The sequence below is a fragment of the Cricetulus griseus genome, chromosome 8 (genome assembly GCF_003668045.3).
Source record: "Cricetulus griseus strain 17A/GY chromosome 8, alternate assembly CriGri-PICRH-1.0, whole genome shotgun sequence".
Classification (NCBI taxonomy): Eukaryota; Metazoa; Chordata; class Mammalia; order Rodentia; family Cricetidae; genus Cricetulus; species Cricetulus griseus.
The window spans coordinates 21,587,617-21,609,267 of record NC_048601.1 but is presented as its reverse complement, the minus strand read 5'-3'; the positions used below and the strand labels follow the sequence as shown (position 1 = coordinate 21,609,267).

At 51.2% G+C, this 21,651-nt stretch overlaps 3 protein-coding genes across 5 annotated transcripts; 1 reads left to right on the top strand and 2 right to left on the bottom strand.

Annotated features, from left to right (window-relative positions):
- The first annotated feature begins 537 nt into the window (after positions 1–537).
- On the top strand, positions 538–2,299 carry Spsb2 (splA/ryanodine receptor domain and SOCS box containing 2). Of its 2 annotated transcripts, none has more exons than XM_027428260.2 (3): positions 538–658; positions 894–1,637; positions 1,944–2,299. In XM_027428260.2, the coding sequence occupies exons 2-3, from the start codon at positions 974–976 to the stop codon at positions 2,072–2,074; spliced, it is 795 nt and encodes a 264-aa protein (XP_027284061.1). In that variant the 5' UTR covers positions 538–658; positions 894–973; the 3' UTR covers positions 2,075–2,299. The 2 variants fall into 2 exon arrangements, with proteins under 2 accessions (XP_027284061.1, XP_027284062.1); XM_027428261.2 differs by having other exon boundaries at positions 559–707.
- Positions 2,300–2,369: 70 nt separating this feature from the next.
- Tpi1 (triosephosphate isomerase 1) lies at positions 2,370–5,715 on the bottom strand. Its single transcript, XM_027428259.2, has 7 exons — positions 5,525–5,715; positions 4,294–4,417; positions 4,132–4,216; positions 3,925–4,057; positions 3,369–3,454; positions 3,060–3,147; positions 2,370–2,935 (listed from the first exon to the last, which is right to left on the bottom strand). Exons 1-7 carry the CDS (start codon positions 5,637–5,639, stop codon positions 2,817–2,819), a joined length of 750 nt encoding a protein of 249 aa, XP_027284060.1. The 5' UTR covers positions 5,640–5,715; the 3' UTR covers positions 2,370–2,816.
- A 791-nt stretch (positions 5,716–6,506) lies between these two features.
- Usp5 (ubiquitin specific peptidase 5) lies at positions 6,507–21,531 on the bottom strand. 2 transcript variants are annotated; one of them, XM_027428246.2, is made up of 20 exons: positions 21,363–21,531; positions 18,417–18,542; positions 16,800–16,866; positions 16,537–16,670; positions 16,240–16,385; positions 15,797–15,981; positions 15,091–15,185; positions 14,117–14,310; positions 13,453–13,524; positions 13,061–13,148; positions 12,817–12,942; positions 12,120–12,273; positions 11,721–11,895; positions 11,073–11,161; positions 10,177–10,368; positions 9,571–9,714; positions 9,349–9,494; positions 8,982–9,135; positions 8,710–8,794; positions 6,507–7,165 (listed from the first exon to the last, which is right to left on the bottom strand). In XM_027428246.2, the coding sequence occupies exons 1-20, from the start codon at positions 21,471–21,473 to the stop codon at positions 7,072–7,074; spliced, it is 2,577 nt and encodes an 858-aa protein (XP_027284047.1). In that variant the 5' UTR covers positions 21,474–21,531; the 3' UTR covers positions 6,507–7,071. The 2 variants fall into 2 exon arrangements, with proteins under 2 accessions (XP_027284047.1, XP_027284048.1); XM_027428247.2 differs by having other exon boundaries at positions 10,246–10,368.
- Between the last annotated feature and the right edge of the window lie 120 nt (positions 21,532–21,651).

Here is a 21,651-nt window from a genome sequence, read left to right as displayed (position 1 = left end):
AAACTCAGGGGGCAAACATAGCCCCTACGTTCTACGGAATGGGAGCAGTAGTTCCGGAAGGGTGTCAATGCCTCTCTGCCCCAAAGGGCCTGGGGGATGACTCGCCCAGGCAGCACAAAGGTCTCCAGTGGAGAACACGCTCCCCAGAGAATCCAAGGCGATGATGTCATCAAAGGGTTAATTCCAGCCGCGGACGCGGGGGAGGGGCTGGGGCGGGGCACACAGCTGTCAGGTGGCATCGCAAAGGTTAACTGCGGGGGGGAGGAGCCCCACGACGGGGAAGATCGAGTCCTGGGAGGGGACAAGAGGGCTGCCCGCCCGCCCAGAGTGGGCTCCACAAAACACGCGCGCCCGTCCACGACTGGCGTCACCGCAGATTCTTTGCCTCGATTCCTTGCAGCCAGTGAGGTTCCCGCGGGGGGCGTGGCGTGGCGTGGCGGGCGTGGTCTGGGCGGTGACGTGAGGGTCAACCACCTAAGAGCCTGGGGGCGGGGCCGGGTCGGGGGCGGGCCGGGCCGGGGGCGGGGCGCGGGCCGGCGTCCTGCATCCCCGCTGGAGCCGGAAGCAGTCGCGGGCCAGGGGCGCGAGCGCTCGCCCAGCCTACCCCTGTCTAGCCGGGCTTCGGCCGAGGTCCCTGCCGGCTGGCGAGCCCAGCGAGGTGCGGGGGAGAGGGCGAGCGTTAGGGACGGCAAGGGCGACGGTCCATGGTGAAGTCTGGGGCGGGGGGGTGAACTAGGGAGAAACTTGGGTGGGGGGAGCCCGGCGCAGATGGGGAGAAAGCAGGGTTGGGGGACCAAGAGCAGGCTGGTGGTCACACCCGGGTGAAGGGATGACGGAGGCGCTAGGGGAAGATGCTGCGCCTCACAGTCCCTTCTCTCCCCACACCGCTCCAGGGCACGATCGGGAGTCCAACTTTCAGAAGAGAGACTCCCCAGCAAGCCCGCTTGGAGGGTCCCCCCCGGCTGCTCACCTCATGGGCCAGACGGCCCTTGCAAGGGGCAGCAGCAGCACCCCCACCTCGCAGGCTCTGTACCCTGACTTCTCTCCTCCCGAGGGCCTGGAGGAGCTCCTGTCTGCTCCCCCTCCTGACCTAGGGGCCCAGCGACACCACGGCTGGAACCCCAAGGATTGCTCCGAGAACATCGACGTCAAGGAAGGGGGGCTGTGCTTTGAGCGGCGCCCCGTGGCCCAAAGCACTGATGGAGTCCGGGGAAAGAGGGGTTACTCGAGGGGCCTGCATGCCTGGGAGATCAGCTGGCCCCTGGAGCAGAGGGGCACACACGCCGTGGTGGGCGTGGCCACCGCCCTCGCCCCGCTGCAGGTCGACCACTATGCGGCGCTTTTGGGCAGCAACAGCGAGTCCTGGGGCTGGGATATTGGGCGGGGAAAATTGTATCATCAGAGTAAGGGCATTGAGGCCCCCCAGTACCCAGCTGGACCTCAGGGTGAGCAGCTAGTGGTGCCAGAGAGACTGTTGGTGGTTCTCGACATGGAGGAGGGGACTCTGGGCTACTCTGTTGGGGGCACCTACCTGGGACCGGCCTTCCGTGGACTGAAGGGCAGGACCCTCTATCCCTGTGTAAGCGCTGTTTGGGGCCAGTGCCAGGTCCGCATCCGCTACATGGGCCAAAGAAGAGGTGAGACCTGGAGTAGGTGTGGGGAGAGAATTACCACTCTGGGCAAATGGTTTGGGATGGAAACTCATGCTTGGCCCACAGGAAAGGGGGCTTCATATCACTTTGGCTTGCCACTTAGATGGCTTTGGCTCTAGCTTCGCTCCCGGGCCTTAACTGGATGTGTGATGCAGAAATTCTGAGCCTTAGATCTCCCTGAGCTGTGAGGCAGATGGAGGCAGAATTGGAGGAAAAGAATTGGGGAGCCTGAGTTTGAGGATGTCTGGCTGGAGTTGTGCCTCTACTGACCTTGCCTTCCTTTTCTCTCAGCCGAGGAACCACAATCCCTTCTGCATCTGAGTCGTCTGTGTGTGCGCCATGCGCTGGGAGATACCCGGCTTGGCCAAATATCCACTCTGCCTTTGCCCCCTGCCATGAAGCGCTACCTGCTCTACAAATGACCCTGAAGCACCAGATGGTACAGGCACCTGGTCATCCTCAGTACCGTGGGGACAGGTGGAGAGGCACCATCGATTGGCCTAGACAAAACCAGTGAAGCTGAGGGGAGAAGAGGCTGGACCCCTTCACTAACCCTTATAGAGGGGCGAGACGTGGAAGTGAAATTAAAGGCTGTGGCAGCCTGGTGCAAAAGATGTTTTTCAAGTAAAAACTGAGATGTATTGTCACAGCCTGTTTTGTTTTTGTTATGCCACTTTCCCCGTGAAAACATGCAATGAAGATGACAAACTACAAAGCTTGGGGCCAGGTGTTTATTTCCTTTACATGTAAGATGGTTCACAAACACAGTACTAGGGCTTCGGCATTGTGGGAGATGGGACACCCCTGGCCTCTCAGAGCAAGAGGACGTTGGCCTAAGTGTACACTGAGAAGGAAAAGGAAGGTGGTTTTACTCTCCTGCCCTGGTGAGGACCTGAAGGGACAGTCAGTTGCGCTTCTTCCGCTCCGCCAGCCAGGAAGCCACTTTGGTGAAATAGGTGACATTATTTCATTCATTGTAAGTGGTAAAGGGATTGGCCTGGTCCCAACCTTTATAGGGAGGTGTCAAAGGTGTAGGAAGGTACAGTGTGGATTAGCAAACAAGATGGGGCGATGACATCAGAAGCATGTGACTTGTGGGAGCAGTTCCTAAGCTCCTGGGCAACCTAATCCTGGCCTAGCGGAGGGTAGGGAAGATGCTGGTGTTTAACATTTGGCATTGATGATGTCCACAAACTCAGGCTTGAGGGAAGCACCACCCACAAGGAAGCCGTCCACATCAGGCTGGCTTGCCAGCTCTTTGCAGGTTGCTCCAGTCACAGAACCTGTAACATTAACAGGAAGATGGTTTGGTCAGGGATAGGATTAGTCCACGGAGGCCCCACCTCTCTGTGGGGCCTCAGTCTATCTTAGCCCACTTCCACCTTGGCTGGAGCCAAACCCCCTCACCTCCATAAATGATTCGGGTGCTTTGAGCCACTGCATCAGAGACATTGGATTTCAGCCATCCCCGAAGCTTCTCGTGTACTTCCTGGGCCTAGAAAGAAGAGGTACACTAAGTAAGACCTTTCCTGTTCATTCAAAGAGAACAAGCAACCCATTGGTGCTTGTATGGAGGGTTTAGTTTCTGGAAAAGTCTTGGGATCAGAATAGCAAGGCTCCAATCCCAGACAGGGAAAACATCCTTGGCAAGTCACTTTTTTTGTTGAGTTGGGGACGGGGGGGACGGGGGGATGGGGCTTCTCGGCAATTAGTTACCTGTTGAGGTGTTGCAGTCTTGCCAGTACCAATGGCCCATACAGGTTCATAGGCCAGGACAACTTTGTTCCAGTCCTTCACATTATCTGCAGGGTGAAGATCAGGGAGAAAACTGTGAAGAGGAAGGAGCTGCCCAGCTAAGCTCTCTAGGGTGTAACAGAAATGGCTTGCAATTCCTGGTGGGCTTTTTTTCTCCACCCATTTTTTTTTTTTAAACAATTTGTGTGTGTGTGCTCACGCGAGCGCTAAGGCAAACATACGGAGGACAGAGGACAACTTGCAGGAGTTGGTTCTCTCCTACCATGTGGGTTTGGAGGATCAAATAGGCTCTCAGGCTTGGCAATAAGCACCCTTACCCACAGAGCCATTTCACCAGCCCCTAGAGGCTTTTGAAGGTAGGGTTTCCACCTTCTGCAGAAACAGAAGTGACAAAGACTATGCAAGTTGCCCTCTCTTTTCCTGGCTCAACATATCAGGTAGGCTGCAGGGTTTTTGACCTCCCCACCCCATCTCTGTGGCCCTTGCTAGGCTCAAAGGTCCCTTTCTCCTGAGATACCTGCGATGGCCTTGGTTTGCTCGAAAACAACCTTGTCGGTGGTGCCGGCCTCCCTTTCATCTAGCTTCTCCCCAATGCAGGCGATCACTCCAAGGCCCTCGGATAGGGCATGGGCCACTTTCTGTCCAATCAACTGGCAAAGAACAAATACAGTGAGCCACCCGCCTCGGATGAAAGCATCTCCCAACTCCTCCTCTGCTTACTGACCTCATCGGACTCCCCAAAGATGTGCCTTCTCTCCGAGTGCCCTAGCACTACCCATTCGGCTCCTAAGTCTTTGATCATGCCAGGGCTAAAACATAAACACCAAGGTTCAGCAAGGGTCCACAAGGAAGGTTCCCTCTACATCCCTCTCTGCCTCCATCTCACCTGATCTCCCCAGTGAAGGCCCCACTGTTCACTTTGTAGCAGTTCTGTGCAGCCACAGCAATCTTGGGATCTAGCTTCTGCCTGACAAAATCGATGTAGGCGGCGGGGGGCGCACAAACCACCTCTGAGAATGAGATCAAAGAAAGCCGTTACTCTCCAGGCTTGCTCTCACGCCTTCACTTTCTTGGTTCTGTTTTCCTCGATTTTTCACTTCAGAAGGATGACCTTTGTTCACTGCACAGCCCCGGCTGGGCCTGTACCAATTCCATAGCCTTCTGAATGCTCATGATAGGCCAAGGCCCTTACCCTGTCCTCTGCTCTTGTAACAGCTGTGGCTCTAATTTCCTCAGGCTATTCCGGGAATGGGAACCTCCTAGACTCAGCACTCTCCGGGGGCCAACCTTTTCTAAAATAGCCCATCCACACTTCTCCAACCCAGCAAGGATTTTTCGCTTCAGGAGAATAGGCCAGGTACTGGAGTCTGTATTGGGCTCCTTAGGAAATAAATCAGCAGACAATACCCTTTGGTTACTCTCAAGGTTCTCTGATTTAGGTGGGTAGGAGGGGGAAGGATGGAGAACAGTGTGAGTGAGCAGCAGGGGGAGTTGTCTAGCTCGCAGAGACCTCGTGTTTTCCTATTTCCAGGCGGAGGAGAGCTGTAGGATAGCTCTTCATTCCCAAACGGCTCGGCATGTTTGGCGCCTGCTCAGTCCCTAAGGCGAAAGGCAGGGGTGGCCCAGGCTGTGGAGGGGTAGGGATGTAGGAGCCCCCAGCTCAGAGGCCGAAGCTAGCGGCGGCGCGGGGAGGAGTTTCGGGCTACGTGCAGAGACGCACGGATCTGGAGACCGAGGGGGCAGGTAGCCGTGAGACCATGAGACCGCGCAAGCTCAGCTTCCTCCCCCATACTCTGAGGCACGTGCCGATTATCCACTCGGACACTGGTTCCGCTTCTTAACCGTGGCTCCCTCCTAGGTGGTGCAGCCCCAGTCCATTCCTGGAGGTGACCTTCCGCCCAGCCCCCACCCACGAAGCCCTTTCCTGCCCCACAGGCCCGGGGCATCATTTAAATGCCTTTCCACCCCAGTACGTCTCTATGCCGCCCGGACACCAAACGGCCGGCGAACCCAGGCCGGCGTCCGGGTCCACGGGATAGGGAGGGAGTAGGTGCTGCCACGCCCGATCCACCACCCACCCACCCCTCCCCCGGCCTCCGCTCCCAAATGGAGCTCACCGGTGTCTGCCGGCACCTTGGCCGCGTTCAGCGTGCAAATGAGCTCTCCCAGGCACTTCTTCGTCCCGTTCATCTTCCAATTGCCCCCAACGAAGAACTTCCTGGAAGGCGCCATTGCGGTCTGACAGACTTGCTGAACCTCCGCGCTCTGACAGACTTGCTGAACCTCAGTGTGAACGCACGTCCCTGGCCACTGGCCACTTATATAGAGTGCCGTGAAGCAGAACTCCTCCTCATTCCCGCCCTCCGCCATGGTTAGCCCGGCCCCTTGCTGCTAAGCCTTCCCCCTCAACCTATCCACCTCCCGGTGTTTCGATATTCTGACGTTTCTCCCTTCTTGTAGCAACGTTCTAGGGGGTTCCGGGGGCTCAAACGTCCCGCCTGTTGCTCGACAGTTGAGATGTTGAGCCTCGCGCTCAGGGAAACCAAAGGGCTGGCAGCAATATGGCCCTAAACCAGTCTCACTGGGACTGAGCACCTCTCCAAAGGAGAGGCCCCCTTTCCCCACAGCACAAGGCAAAAAGCCATGGTCGAGGAGCCCTTCCAGCAATCACTAGGGAAGGGCCCAAGTGTTTCACAAACGTTTCGGGTGATTACTGGGTCCCTCTCTTGTCAGGTCTTGGCCAAATGGAGCAAAGAGTGGGATACACTGGCGTGCAGGAAGGGAGGTGGCAGACTGGCTGTTGTCTTGTAAAGCCTGTCAGCTAATACCATCTGACTGCCCACTGCCTGCTCTAGACCCTCTATTTATCCTGTAACACTGGGGCTGGACCAAGTACATGGTCAGTAGAGGGGGGAAGCAGCCACTTCCCCACCTCACAGTTTTCTGGGCACTTTTAGAACTAAAGACAAAATTCCCCAGGGTGGGAGGGTGGAGGCAGGGCAAAGGACCCCAGTTGGGCCTCTCTGAACCTGTCTGCCCCCCACATCAGTAACTTTACTCAGGGAAAGTAAGTTTGCCATGAAGAACTAAACAAAACCAGCCAGTCATTGTACTTTTATTCACATCATGTATTTTGGCATTTTTCCAGAGGACCAAAGACACAGAATGGGAGGCTGAGGCAGAAGAACAAAGGGGGAAGGTGTCCCTATTTCCCTCCTATCCTTCTCTGCCCAACCACGAGGGAGCAAACACATAAGGGAAGGGGAGGGGAGGGGAGGGGAGGCACAGTCGCTCCCTCCCCTGGAAGGATGCATAAAGCCACACCCACGCACACACAGTTAAGACCCCTCCCAACTCGAGGGGCTGGGTCATCACAGAGAAGCAGAGCACTGTGGATTCCAGGGGCAGGGAAAGGAAGCAACAAGGTCCCAGTGTGGACAGGCAGTCGGCCCCTTCCTGTCCCATCCCTGCTCTATCCCCAAAGTCTACTGAGTACCCCTTCTCTTTGCTTGGCCATTCTCCTACCGCCTCCAGCTCTTTCCGGCTGCTGGGGACAAAAGGAAAAAGGGTACAGAGCAGGGGGCTTAAGTCCATCCCTCAACCCCATCCCTCATGCCAGATGGTCTGTCCCCTGCCCGAAGTGGTAAGGGTTGAGGTCAGGCTCTTAGCTGACCACTCTCTGGTAGAAGTAGATGTAGCCCAGGTCCTTGGGTGGCTTTTCAGAGGCACACACTTTCTGGTCATTGTAGATCACCCATCTGGAAAATGGGGGAAGGGACAGAGAAGGAAGGATGAACAAAGTGGGCATCCAAGCTGTATCATGTTCATCTCTCAGGTGCCCACCTGAGATCTCTGAGGTGTTTCTGGGGAAGGATCCCAACTTTCATTTAATGCTGAGATCCCCAAATCTATAGTCCAGCTAGCAGTCTGAAAGGAACTTCAAAATCCCTTAAGAGTCATTTTCCATTTGGAGTCTTCAGATTGTTACTTAGAAACAGGATCCCAACAGCTCTGGCTATCCTGGAATACTATGTAGACCAGGCTGGCTACAAACTCAAAGATCTATCTATTTCTGCCTCCACAATGCTGGGATTAAATATGTATACAACTACATCATGCCATCCCCCCCCCCCAGCGTTTCTCTGTGTAACAGCCCTGGCTGGCCTGGAACTCACTCTGTGACCAGGCTGGCCTCAAACTCAAGAGATCCAACTGCCTCTGCCTCCTGGGTTCTGGGATTAAAGGTGTGCATCACCATTCCCAAACAGATTGTATTTTCAATAATTACAATAATTTATTTTGCACTAAAGTGTACACAGAGGTCAGAGAGGGTAGTTTTCTGGTTCTGGGAATCTATCTCAGGCTGTCAGGACTGAGGTAGTGTCTTTACTCATTAAGATCTTGTCAGCCTATTGCATTTTTTATAATCATCTTCCACCCATTCCTGTGAAGCTGGAGGAACCAGAGAGACCAACATTTTCTATCCTTTTACTTTTTAAATTTTATTTTATGTGCATTGGTGTGAGAATGTCAGATCCCCTGTAACTGACAGTTACAGACAGTTGTGAGCTGTCATGTGGGTGCTGGGAATTGAACCCAGGTCCTCTGGAAGAGCAACCAGTGCTCTTAACCACTGAACCATCTCTCCAGCCCCCTCCTTTTTCTTTTTTAAAAAAGGATTGTGTGTGTGTGTCTGTCTGTCTGTCTGTCTGTCTTTGGAGTGTATGCACATGAGTGAAGGTGCTCATGAAGGCCAAAAGAAGATGCTAGATCCCTGGAAATAGAGTTTCAGATACTTGTTAGCCTCCATTTGGTTGCTGGGAACTGAACCCAGGTCTTCTGCATGAGCTTAACCAATAAGCATCTCTGTAGGCCACCCCCACCCCTTTTGGTGACAGAGTCTCATAGAGCCCAGGCTCACTTTAAAATCATTCACCATGTAGCCAAGGATGAGCTTCAACTACTCACCTGCCTCCACCTCCAATGCTAGCACCGTGGCTATAAGCCACTACACAGAGCTACTGACTAGCATTTTCATTGAATAATTACAGTCTTTGCCACAATTATTTAACTTTACTGCTGTCGAAGGTGATCCATAAACATGAAATGACTATGTACTAGTAAAACTTCATTTACAAAAGCGGACAGCCAGATTCAGCCCTGGGATGTGGCTTGCCTATTCCTGGGGGGAGGCGTTTTTTTTTCCTGCCTTCTCCTACAAATATTCTAGGGACTTCCAGGTTGCCCTTCCTCATTCCCACCAGCACCTCTTCATTCACAGTGCATATTGCTAGCCACTTACCTGCCTTCCTTCTTGATGTGGCAGACATAGTGACCACACATAGTAGAAGTCCCCATGTGACTAATGAAGGCAAAGAGCTGATACTCTGGGGAAGAAAAGAAAGATAAAGCAGACGAGCAAACATGAGGTTCCTGTGTAGACAGCATTTAACAGCTCAAACTCAGGACAAGAATTTCAGGGAACATGGGGCAAAGCTTCTAATCCCTCAGACAGGAGGGCACAGTGCTGGAATGAGGGGCCTCAGGTTTGCCCTCATGCTGGGGGACACTTACTTCCAGGACCATCCCGGACTTTAGGTCCCACAGGTACAGATTCAGAGATGGAGTCAGCAGCTGAGCGTCCCTCTGAGATGTCCATAGCAGCTTCTGCATCTAGGTCATCAATGTGACTGAAGATCCAATCTACAGCCCGTTCTAAACTATTGTTCTTGGAGAGGAGGGAAGTGTTATTTTTTGGACAAGGCAGGCAGGCAGGCAGGAAGGCACACCAACACTGTGGCTATCACAATCACACAAGGGGCAGCCAGTTTCAGCCACACTATACTAGGCTTTGGTACCTAACCAAAGGTGTTCATATAACTTTACTTCCACCCCCACTTTTCCTCATGAGCTCCAAGTTCTTAGCTGGAGCAGCCCATACCGTGGCCCGCAGAGCTTTCAGGGCCTGGTCCCTTGAGAAGCCCATGGAAACAATGGTGGTCACACAGTCCTCTGGTGGGGGATCAGCTGCAGCACTGGTGGAGCCAGGCCCACTGGAGCCAGGCAGGATGAGGGGATTGGCAAAATCTGTGGATGGGGAAGGGATGAGTGTTTTGGGGGGTGGATGGAGGCCTGCCCCATCCTGCTACCCACCTCTGCCTACCTGGATCATCCATGTGAGACATGACCCAATTCATGGCTGCTTCGGCCCCACTATTCCCCGTATAGTAGACAGCTTTCCGGCAGGCGTCCATGGGGAAGCCCATTTCCACCAACTGTATGATAACGGATTCATCCAACATGGGTGCTGTGGTAGAATGGTATAGGCACTATGACTTACTCCACTGTTTCTATTTCTCTATTCTCCCACACAGCAAGCTTCTATCCTTTTCCCAATTACCTATTACATGTTTTTTCTCTTCCATAGACAGGTATTTCAGAACTAAAAATAACCATAAGCAAAATGTTGACCTGATATCCCAAAGGCGATCGATTTTCTGCCATTTATGAAGCACAATACCCCCTTCCAACCCAACCCAACCCAACCCAACCCAAGGAAGTGGCAAAGACATAGAGGTGATTGGTCAAGGCTACTGACATGCACATTAAGAATGCAGCTGGGAGTATTGCAGCCAGTCTTCACATCCAGTAAGGGTACAGAGGAAATTGGAAAGGGAGGACAGGAGAAACAAAGGATGGAGAAGGCAGTGCAGAGACGCCCTCCCCCATTAGTAAGGAAGAGAGACAGGCAGGAAGAAGAATCACTAACATGTCGGAGAGGAGAAGTGAGGGGAGCAGAAGGAGTCTTCGTCTTCGTTGCCATAGAAACCAAGGCTACCTTTGGGCTCATCCGGAGTGACCAGGGGTGGGGCAATATCAGGCAGCTCCTCCTCTCCTGGCTGTAGCCCTGCGCCCCTCAACTGGGAGATGTCTAGCTCCTCTGGCATCTCAATGGAAACATCTGCAATCGGAAGGGCAGGAAAAGGGTCACTTCAGCAGCTCCCTCCTGCACAAGCACAGCAGAGCCTCAAGCTCCTGCCCTGTGTTTTAGAACTGCTCTTACTAGTTCCAACCTTGGGAAACGTGTGGAAGTCTAGGAGTCAAGAGACCTGTGTTCTAGTCCTGAATCTACTACCATCTGAGCTACAGACAGGCCAGGGTCCTCTCTCAGTCAGAGTGCCTTACACATCTGTAGGTCTCAATTTCCTTAGCTAGAAAACCAAGATCAATCAGTAGTGTCAAGTTAGAGCCAAGGACCCATAAGACCTGCTTCAAGATTATCACAATAAAAAGTTATCAATTAGAAAAAAATTAACAATAAAACCAGTTGTAAACCACAACTATCAAAATAGTTTTAGCCAGGCCTCATGACACACGCCCTTAATCCCAGCACTTGAGAGACAGAGGCAGGCAGATCCTTGAGTGTGGGACCAACCTAAATTACATATCAAATTCCAGCCAGAACTACACAGTGAGACCCTGTCTCAAAAAAACATAACAAATAAACTCAAAGTTTTAATCAGTCTTTTCAAAACAGATACATTTTGAATCACACAAAATGTTTCCTCTTTTAGAGAACAGTCTGAGGAATGCTAGTTGATATTATGTTAAGACTATCTTTTTCTAGGGCTTTGTACATCACCACCCTCATCCCGACCAGCATACCCAGTTTCTTGGGCACCCAGTCTAAGCCAAAGGTGAACTTCTTGATCTGGATGACCAGGTAGTCAGGGAAGGAGGCAAACCGTGTAGTCCTGGAGAGAGAAAATGTGCTGGTACCCCAGGACGCTGCTTTCTCTCCTGGATTTGGAATCTCTTACGATAGTCCCCTCTTTTCTCGCCTGGGTAGAGCTTGGGGGCCTACACAAGGGGCTGCTGGAGCCAGGAAGAGGACTATTTTATTGGCAGAAGCAGCAATGGGCTGGAGACTTGGTCCCTAAAACTGAAGCAACTCTTCAGATCTCAAGGCCACCAGCAAGCTATTTGCTAGAAGTCAGACTAAGCCTTCAGCTGACACTATGTGCCTATGCTCTGGCATAATGGAAAGGATGTGCAGAAGCCATACTGGAAAAAGCCTGCACTATAAAAGAGGAAGTGTCAGGAAAGGAAAGGTTACAGATGCAGTCATCACCCGTGTCTACCCCTGCTGGGGCCTCCTGGTCCCCTCAGGAACAAACCCCCAGGCCCAGGGATTTAACCTTGTGATCTCAACCAAATGGATGGGATGAGTGAGTGAACAGCCAAGAGGCAGATATGTCTTTGCTGATTACCCCACCAAAGGCCTGCTGCTCAAACCCAGGCCAAAGGACATACTTGACAGCTACTGATTTCGCCTGTAGGGCTGTGCTCCAGAAGTCGTCCACCTGCTCAGGGGCCCCATAGGCTTCCAGACAGGAGCTGAAGGGCACCTGGGCCCGAACCAGTTCCGGCAGTGGTACTTTCTCCTCCTCAGCTTGCCGCTTCTTCTCTTCATACTCTAGAAGCTCCTCTGGTGAAAGAATTGAGTGATGTACTCTTAAAGGATGTCCCTTGTTCTCTCTTCAGCTTTGCCCTTGACTCCTGTTTCTCTAGCGCCAAAGCCCACTGGACACATGTCCCATGTACCTCGCTGCTCATTCAACAGTATTAACAAACTGCAGGAAAGAGTAACCCGACTCCCACTGTGGCCCAGCTTCAGAACTCAGCCTCCATTCACCCCACGGCTTTGCTGACCTTTGTTCAGCGCTGCATCCATGGGCACAGGCAACTGCATGATGTAGTCGACTCGCTGCGTGTACTTCACCTTCTCTGTGGCCAGGCATTTGATCTTCTCTTCCACCAAGAAGCGGAACACTTCATTTGGATTTTCAGAACTCCGGCAATTCCTCTATGGGAAACAGGCAGGATAGGGAGGTCTAGACGGCCAGGGAACAAATTGAAGCTCAAAAAATTTATTAGGGAGCCAGTAGGGACCAGCAGTGGATTAGAAAATAGCCACTTAGGAGCACAGGGATGCAAGACAGAGTAAAAGCCTTCCCTAACTAACCACCCTCAAACCCCACTTCTGGCCCCCGTAGTAATACTCTATCTGTACTTTTCTTTATCAGTAGTAAGTATTGTCAGGTTGGGATGAACCCAGGGACTCGATAATGCTAGGCAAGTGCTCTAGTCTGTGCCCCACCTCCCAGCCCTCTTATGTCTTTTATGGTTGCTCTTCTAAGCTCAATTAGGCTTATCACAAAAAGGATCACAGTGAAGATCAGCACTGTCATGACTATTTTCCTCAGGTGCCACTACTAGCACAGGGCAGGTTAAAAGTGTAAACAGATTGCTGAATTACAGGAACTGGATTTGAGGAGAGAAAGTGAGTACAAACTGAAGGCAAACAGGAGAACCAATACTAGCCTCCCTGCCATCTTCCCACCCTTACCTCCACCATGTTGATAAGGTGAAGGAAGAATTCCTGGGCATCCTGCTGCCGATTTGTGGAGAACTCAGGATGGCCCTTGCCAATGAGCGCCTTGAACATTCGAGGGGCAATGCCATCTTGAACTTCCTAGACAGAACCAGGGCAGAGACTCAGTAGTCACCCACTGATCTAATTTGGACACCTCCCAGATCTTGGTTTCCTTACATAATTCTAAAGTCTGAGAAGGATAAAATCCTAAACTCACCTTTTGTTCTGACACCTGCTCTCCATCACCTGACTCCAGTGCTGGCTTGGAATATTCTCCAGAGAGAAGGCCATGGCCTAGCTTGGCTCTGTAGTAATAGCCAAGAAAACTATTTAGCTTCAGTCAACTAAAGATCCTTGCAGCTGTCTGTATCTTTTCCTCTTCTCCTCAATCTTGCTCATGACCCAACTTAAACAACTCTTACAAATGTGTGTGTGGTGTTATGGAGATGGGGACACCTTAGGCTGCACAGGAACTCAGCTCAAGAGGCAGCCCACAGCTTCTAACTGTCCAGGGGCTCGCCTGACACCCGCCCCAGGTGGTCTTGGTGCAGAAAACTAGAAAGCTGTGAAGCTCGCAACAACCTTTGTACGAATGACCTGGCTACATACACCTGGGTGCTGAAGTCCTGGGTCGGGTCTGTTGGGGCATTCTGGAAGATCTTCTCCAACTTATCCACATACCTAGAGGCAAATATCAGGGAAAAGGAAGGGACAGATCATCTACTAATCCCAGGAACATGCTCTGCCTAGAGTCACCATCCATTTCTCTGCAGCAACCTGTCCATCCACCCCTCTCAACTAAAGACAGCATGCAGTGTGCTCAAGGCATTCTTCCTGGCCTCTTTCCAAAGGCAGAGCCAAGGAAATGAGAAGACAGCCCAGGATTAGAACAAACACAAGTCATGTTCCTTTGTTCCTTTGTGCTCTACTGCTGGGGATGTGTGCTACGGCAGCTTTATAACAGTTCCCTTCAGAGCACACCTGTCATAGCAGAATAGGGGCTGCTCTAAGAATGAGAGCAGGCACACAGATACGAGGACGGATGGAAGCCAGTGTACAAACAATGAACCAGGAGAGGAGCGGATGGAAGCCAATGTGCAAACAATGAACCAGGAGAGGAGCAAAGATGTTAAGAAGCATTTGGTTTCAGTCAACTAATAATTTTCTCAGCTTCACGGCCCTCCTTAAGGCATTCAATAATGGGAAAGCACTAAACCCTACTCAGGTTGCACAGGGACACAGCCACAGATCAGCAATAAAGAGAATCACTCACTTCCTCTGGAAGTCAGGGATGCTGAAGAGCACCTGGACCACAGAGTTGAGATAGCAGCTGTTCCCCAGGTTCCGGATGCCCGTGTAACCAGGCCCAAACAGAGGCTTAAGTGGCACACCTGACTCCTGGATCAGCTCCCACTCACCAATCCGCTGGTTCATGTCTATCTCCAGCTCAGTCATTGTCTTGTCCGTCTGCAGGGAAGGGGACTTAAGACTAGGCAAGAAACTCAGCCCTGAAGTTTCTCAGAGTCCAGGGCACCCAGATATAGCCCAGGATTGACAGAATTAGGGCCCTGGGCATACTGAATATCATGTAGTCTCTAAGCTCCAGACTAGGAATTATCCATTAGTCATCAGGCCTTTGTTTGAATGAGGGAGTGAAATGACCAAGATTCCCCCTTTCCCCCAGTCCTTTTCCCATTCTGATGTCACTCCTACTCACCTTTAGATTATCACTTGAAGAACACTTCCTCAGAGCAATGTTCCTGATGCCCTAGCCAAGCCAGGGCCTCTGCTGTAAACTACGTAGTGTCACACCACCACCATCTCTCCTACCACTGTCAGTAGTTCACAATTATTCATTCATCTGTGAACATGACTAAGACCTGTCACGCTCCTATTTTTTTGTTGTTGTTTTTGTTTTTTCAAGACAGGGTTTCTCTGTGGCTTTGGAGGCTGTCCTGGAACTAGCTTTTGTAGACCAGCTGGTCTTGAACTCACAGAGATCCGCCTGCCTCTGCCTCCTGAGTGCTGGGATTAAAGGCGTGCGCCACCACTGCCTGCCAGAGCATTCCAATTTTATTCACAGAGTGACCAGTGTTGGGGAGGATTCACTGAATAACCCAATGACTATAGACTTGTCTTCAAGAGAAATCCATACATCTTGGGGATTAGGTAACCTCAGCTTTAGGCACAGAAGAGCCAGAGAGGCAGGAATGAGAGTCTGACACTCACAAGGGGAGGGGTCCTCACCTTCTGCATCTTCAGCATGTCGATGCCAAAGTGAGACAAGTGCTCTGCCAGGCTGGGGTCCAGAACCATGTCATCCTCGTCATATGAGTACACGTCTAGAGAAAAGGCAGACACAATGTGGGCAGGGACATAGTTTGGCACTGGCCTGTCCATCAGCTCTGCCTCCTGCAGAGAACACAAGGACGGCCAGTAAGGGTCAAGGGTCACCCTCTGTGAGGCACAAGCCACCTGGGATTGGCTGTCAAGGGACCAGGGTGAAACAAGATGAAGGGTGGAACTGTTCTCTTTCTAAATGCATGTGCGTGTTCATGTGTGTGCAGTTTTTCTTTTTTTCTTTGCTTCTGGAGATAGGCCGTTTGTAGCCCAGGCTGACCTCAGGTTCCTTATGCAGTTGAGGATGACCTTCAACTTCTGATATTCCTGCCTCCTCCTCCCAAGCACTGAGGGACAGATGTGGACTCGTACACTACCATACCCGGTTTTAATTCTGCTTCTGATTCTGCCCTTGTACCAGAATCTGCTATAGTAAGATGGTTACTAAGCAGATAATGATGGTTCTCTCTAGGAAGGAGACTAGGATTGTGAAAGGTAGTAGTGAAATTTTAAGTCTTTTCATTTTTGTATCAAGAGGAAACAGCTATGTACTATTTATGTCATATGAAATGAGTAACTGGAACACATTAAGCGGGGAGGGGCAGGTGAGTACCAGCTCCATCGGGTGTGATGGTGCCCAGCTTAACAGCTAAAGGGTAGCCAGTCTCCCTGTAGTGTTCCACAGCATGGTTGTTGCCCCCACTGCCATCAAAGTAGCGTCGGCCACAGAGGATGGAGCCATCTGTCAGGTTGAGCCACAGGTTCTCTCTCATGTCACACTTGGAGCACTTCCAGCCACTAGCCCAGGGAGAAGAAAAGTAGCTGAATTCTGGGTTGGGGGTCTATGGGAGTGGCAGTGAGAAGGGGCACTGCAGGCCCCAGCCAATCCAAGAGCCCATTTTGCTCTCCTCTGACTGTCCCCGAATTGGTCATTTTCCCCACATTTTCTTTCTGGTCTTGCTCCCTTCCCTATCACCAGCTCCAGTACAAACACGGCTGGCCTCTTTACCCTTGCTTTAGGGATTATGCCCAGAGATGGGAGGAGCTAAGCCTCACCAGGGAGGGATCCGAGCAGGGTTCTCCAACTGTTTGAGGTTGAAGGCGTGCTTAGACACCTGACGGACTTCCCCATCCCAAGCTTGTACCTCCTGCTTTCGGGAAGCTGAATCAGCTGAGAGTAGGGCTTCTACGGCACTGGTCACCTAAAAGGAGCAGAGTCAGCCAGTACCCAACCCGTGTCCCACACACCCTTTCCACCCTTGGTCTCCAGTTTTGTTAGTGCTGTCCAAGACACACCCACCGCAGCCCCTCCTGCCCTTAGAATCTCTGGATAGGGTGGTAAGATATTCATACCCGATCTCTGACAATGTCAGGAAGCCCCCCTAACCCATCCCGGGCGATCTCCAGGTAATCTGGTAAAATGACAATCTTCACATCCTCCTCATATTCAAACTTCTCCTCGGTGAGGTCAAACCCACCTTCAACACCTGGGTAAGACAAGGAAGAAGGAAGAAAGTAAGGCAACTACCATTTGTCATCATCTCTCCTCCAATTGTCCCCTCCAGAGCTCTAAAGGCTACTGATCAGGCTCAGGGTTCTCCTAGCAGGTAGCTCACCAATTGCCAGCCGGGTGGGCTTCTTACGAGGTGGATCCCCAGTGCCTGCACTAGTGTCCTCTTCTTTCTGCAATGAAAAGAGGTTCAGAGGGCCGGGTGTGATGGCACATGACTTTGTCCTAGCATTCAGGAGGCACAGGAAGGATCTACACGATTTCCAGGCAAGCCAAGGCTACACAGTAACACCCTCTCTCAAAAAGACAAAAACAAAACAAAGAAAAAAAGAGGGTCAGGAGCAGCAATGAGCCCTAGGGAGAGAACAAATGAGGAAGACGGAGGGAAAAGAATGGTTAACTGAACAACGGAATGAAGACAGGAAAACAACTGTGGCAAGTTTTTTTGTTTTGTTTTTTTTTCTCCTGGTTTTTCGAGACAGGGTTTCTCTGTGTAGCTTTGGAGCCTATCCTGGCACTCGCTCTGCAGACCAGGCTGGCCTCGAACTCACAGAGATCCGCCTGCCTCTGCCTCCCCAGTGCTGGCATTAAAGGCGTGTGCCACCAAGGCCCGGCACTTGAAAGAATTTTGGTGAGTGTAAATGCCAGCATAGTAGAAAGACCCAAGCTGGATATATGGGGCAGATATGGCATGACACAATTATAGAAGACCAGAGAACCCTCGTTTGGTGGCTGTACCAGGGCTGGGATTAAAGGCATGCTCCACCAACGCCCGGCACCTGTGGCAAGTTTTAATGACACAAATGAGAGCAGGTGAAAGAAAAGCAAACCACAGTAGGGGAATCAGGTGTGCTGGCTAGTTTTATGTCCATTGGACGTATGATAGAGCTATCAGACAGGAGGAGGAGTTTCAGTTGAGAAAATGCCTCCTCCATAAGATCAGGCTGTATGCTGGGCAGTGGTGGCACCCAGCACTCAGGAGGCAGAGACAGGCAGATCTCTGTGCGTTGAAGGCTAGCCTGGTCTATATAGTGATTTCCAGAACAGGCTCCATAGCCACTGAGAAACCCTGTCTTGAAAAACAAAACAAAAAAACAAAAAGATCAGGCTGTAGGCAAGCCAATAGGGCAGCAGTTCTCCACCTGTGGGTTCCAATCTCTTTGGTGATGGTGGGAGTCAATGACCCTTTCTCAGGGGTCACATATCAGATATCCTTCCTAACAGACATTTACAATTACAATTCAGAACTGTAGCAAAATTAGTTATGAAGTAGCAATGAAATTAATTTTATGTTTTGGGGTCACCACAATAGGAGGAACTGTATTAAAGGGTTGCAGTGTTAGAAAGGTTACGAACCACTGCTGTAGGGCATTTTCTTAATTAATGATTGATATGGGAAGGTCTAGCCTCTTGTGGGTGCCATCGCTAGGCTGGTAGCCCTGGGTTCTAGAAGAAAGCAGACTGAGCCAGCTGGTAAGCAGCACCTTCCATGGCCTCTGCATCAGTTCCTGCCCTACTTAAGTTCCTGTCCTGACTTCCTTCAATGATGGACTATTGTGTGCCAAATAACGTGTAAGCCTTTCCTCCCCAATTTGCTTTTGGTCATGGTGTCTCATCATAGCCATGATATCCCTAACTTAGAAGGGAAAAGAGATAGATATAAACAGGTATTTTGTGGAATGTGTCTGGGTGTTCCCAGCCCAACCCTAGCCACTATACCTACCAGTCGCCGGGTCCTCCGGAGATGAAGGTAGACCCGCTGGCCTGTTTTGTTGAAATGCCTCTCCACATACTGTTTTCCAAAGCCCAGGAATGTGTTCATGCAGATGTAGAGGCCACCCTCAGACTCCTGCGGGGCACAACACAAGGGGAAGCATAAGAAGGATGAAGCTTGGACATGTGGGGAAACTGCTGGTTCCCTAGCACTGTGTGGCTCTTGGCTACTTATCTAGCCTTCTGAGACATGATATACGGCTGAAGTTTTCCCCATTCCCTCTATGAATCTGAAAACAGCCAACAAACCCATGAGGTAGCTGAACAATGGCCCGGTTACCGACCCTGTGCTTGCTCATTCTTTCAGTACGCATGATGCTCACCAATCAACTAGAGGGTCCCTTTGCTGCCTCTTGGCTCAGGAGACCCAGAAAGTAAACAGGGCTGGCAGTGTCAAGTCAGCCCTGTTTTGGTGACATTGTCAGAGATCGGGTATGAATATCTTACATTTAGAAGAAAAAGAGCTCCTTCCTGGGAGAAAGAAAATCTACACTTTCAAACCAAAAACCAACCAGACAGACTTCCTAGACCAGGGAGACAAAGAATGCTGCACCAAGCAGCACACCTAACTCTGAGTTTGACAACAGTCAGACCTTTCCTTTGCCACACTCTCTACAAAACCCTGGCTTTAGAGGAAAATACCTTGCTTAGGACTCACAGCTAACCCTGAATGTAGATTAGTAAGGTCATAAAGTCCGTCATTTTACAGCCTCTAGCTCATCCCTCTCCCCTGTAAGACCCCAATGAAGCCCCATCAACCTGCAATTTCAAAGCTAGTCCTTTTTATTTACTTTTTTTTTTTTTTTTTTTTTGAGACATGACCTCCTTGTGTAACCTAGGCTGGCCTGAAACTCACCATGTAGCCTAGGATGACCCAAACTTTTGTTCTGCTTCAGCCTCCCAGGGCTGGCTGAGGTTACAGGTGTGTTACCACCGCACCCGGCTGAGACAGCTTTAATGAACAAATCTGGCCACACTTGCTGAGACAGCTAGACTACATAAAACTTAAGAACAGGAAAGATAAATGCCCATCTTGAATCCTGAGGAGAGAATCGCAGGCTCCCTCAAGGCTGAGTCAGTCTGCCAGTGCCTTTTTAAGTGTGTGCCTTTGTAAGAGTGATAGAGAAAGTGGGAGAGGACACTGGAGAATAAAGAGTCTTGTCTCAGATCCAAGGCTTTGAGCAATAGGCATCCTTTTCCTAGAGTAAAAAAGTCTCAGTGGCCTTGAGAATTTCCCACTGTGACAGTAAAATTACAACACTATCCAAGACAGTTAGTGCACCAATACTTTGCACTGTACCACTCCCTAGAATAGTGTGGGCTGCAGTGTTCATGAATAAAGCATTTCTCACCATAAAGGTCAGCTACACTCTCTTTCTTCCAGAAAAAGAATCAAAAGATGATCTGATGTACTTGGGTTTGTTACCAAAACAAGTAGGCTACACAGGAGATTTCTTGCCTTAGAATGAAAAAACGGAAGGTGTTGGAAAAATTACAAAACAAACAAACAACCCCCCCCTAAAAAAAAAACAATCAAAACCCCACCTTTTCTGGGTCATTTAAAGCAGTTACTAAGGAGAGACAAGAACAACTTTTAAGTTGCTTTAAGTGTAAAGAGAGACCCAGGGACGTCTACCTTTCCCTCCCGGGAGGCAGGTGGGCACTCTCAAGTTAACTCTTCAGATGAAAATAAAAGGTGCTGGCTTCAGCCCGGATTGAAAACCCTGGCGATCTAGGCCAGCAGTTTTCCTTTACTTCTACCAAGGCCAACTTGAGAGAAGCAGAGCATTATCTGGGGCTTAGATCAAAGCCCAGCAAAGCAAGAAAACCACAAATCACAGCACTGGTCCTGAAGTGGGCATCACATCATGCTACTATACTCAGCACTGGGGATGCACTAATGAAGCCTTTCCACTCTGACTTGCAGTTTTCAGGCCATGAGCTGGTCTGGCTGAACGCTCTGGGCAGGGCCCAACAGACGCTTGAGGGGAGGGGTGGTGAGGGGGGCGGATCCCGACCAAACTGCAGCCCTTTCAGTTAGGGCCCGGAGGCTTGTCTCCAGCTGAGGATGACACAGGAAGGCAGGAAGGGAGGTATGAGGTGGAGCCTGCAAAACGTGAAGCACGGAGTGGGTGGAGGCTTTGTCTAACTAGACAAGAGTGGGAGCAAGATGGTAAAGGGGCCTTAGCATCCTCCAAAGAAAGAAACCCACTCTAGGAATACTTGAAAAGGGGTTGTCTCGGCAACCTGTGAAGGACGAAGGAAAAGGGAGGGGGGCGCGGCCATAATTTACTTCAAAGAAGAAACGACTAGATCTTTCCACTGGGTGTTTTTCCTCCTCCCTACCAGTGACCCACCTCCCCATCCCTATCCAAATTAAACACGCGTGGAGGGTGTTTAACTCAGTGTTTCACCAAACTGGATTTCTTCACAGCCCTCTTCCAGACTAGACGCTGCAGGCCATAGCTTCCCAACCTCAATCCCTGCCCAGAACAGTGGGGAGTCGCCCCTAGTCCTCCCACATGAAACTACAAAACCCGGAGAGCCCTGCGCAACGTGCAAGGCCACCTCCAGGCTTTTTCTGGGTGTCGCCTGGGGGCTGTAGTCCGCCGATCAGGTTCCAACTCTATATTAGAATGGGAACAAGGGACGGGAGTAACTACAATGCCCATAATGCTTCACGAGACCAGGAATGAGCAAAACGAGAGCTGTAGCTTCCGGGAGTGGTAGTCATACCACAGCTCCAGATAATGAAAAGCAAAAGCAGAGAGTCGCGGGGAAAACTACAAGTCCCAGGGTGCATCGCGAGGAGGAGGTAGCCCGAGGCTTGCAGGCCTGGCCGAATGACCAGGGCGATGGAAGTCGTGGTGTCCACGGGCGTGGGGAATGGGCTTACCGGCGTGTCGAAGGAGAAAGCGCACTCGTCTTTGTGGACCCGGTCTCCCGCCTTGGGGACACGGATCGTCGGTAACACTGACAGCAGCGCCTCCTCACTCAGCTCCGCCATGACACCGGCAGCAGCTCCTCCTCACACAGCAGCTCCCACTACCCCTTAGTCCCCACCCACTCCTGCTCTCGCGGCCAATGAGCGCGGCTTGCTGGGCGCATGCGCCAAAGGCAAGACGCGCGAGAACGGCAGTTGGACTCAGCCTGCCGCCTGGTGCTCCGCCCTCTGCCCCACGCTC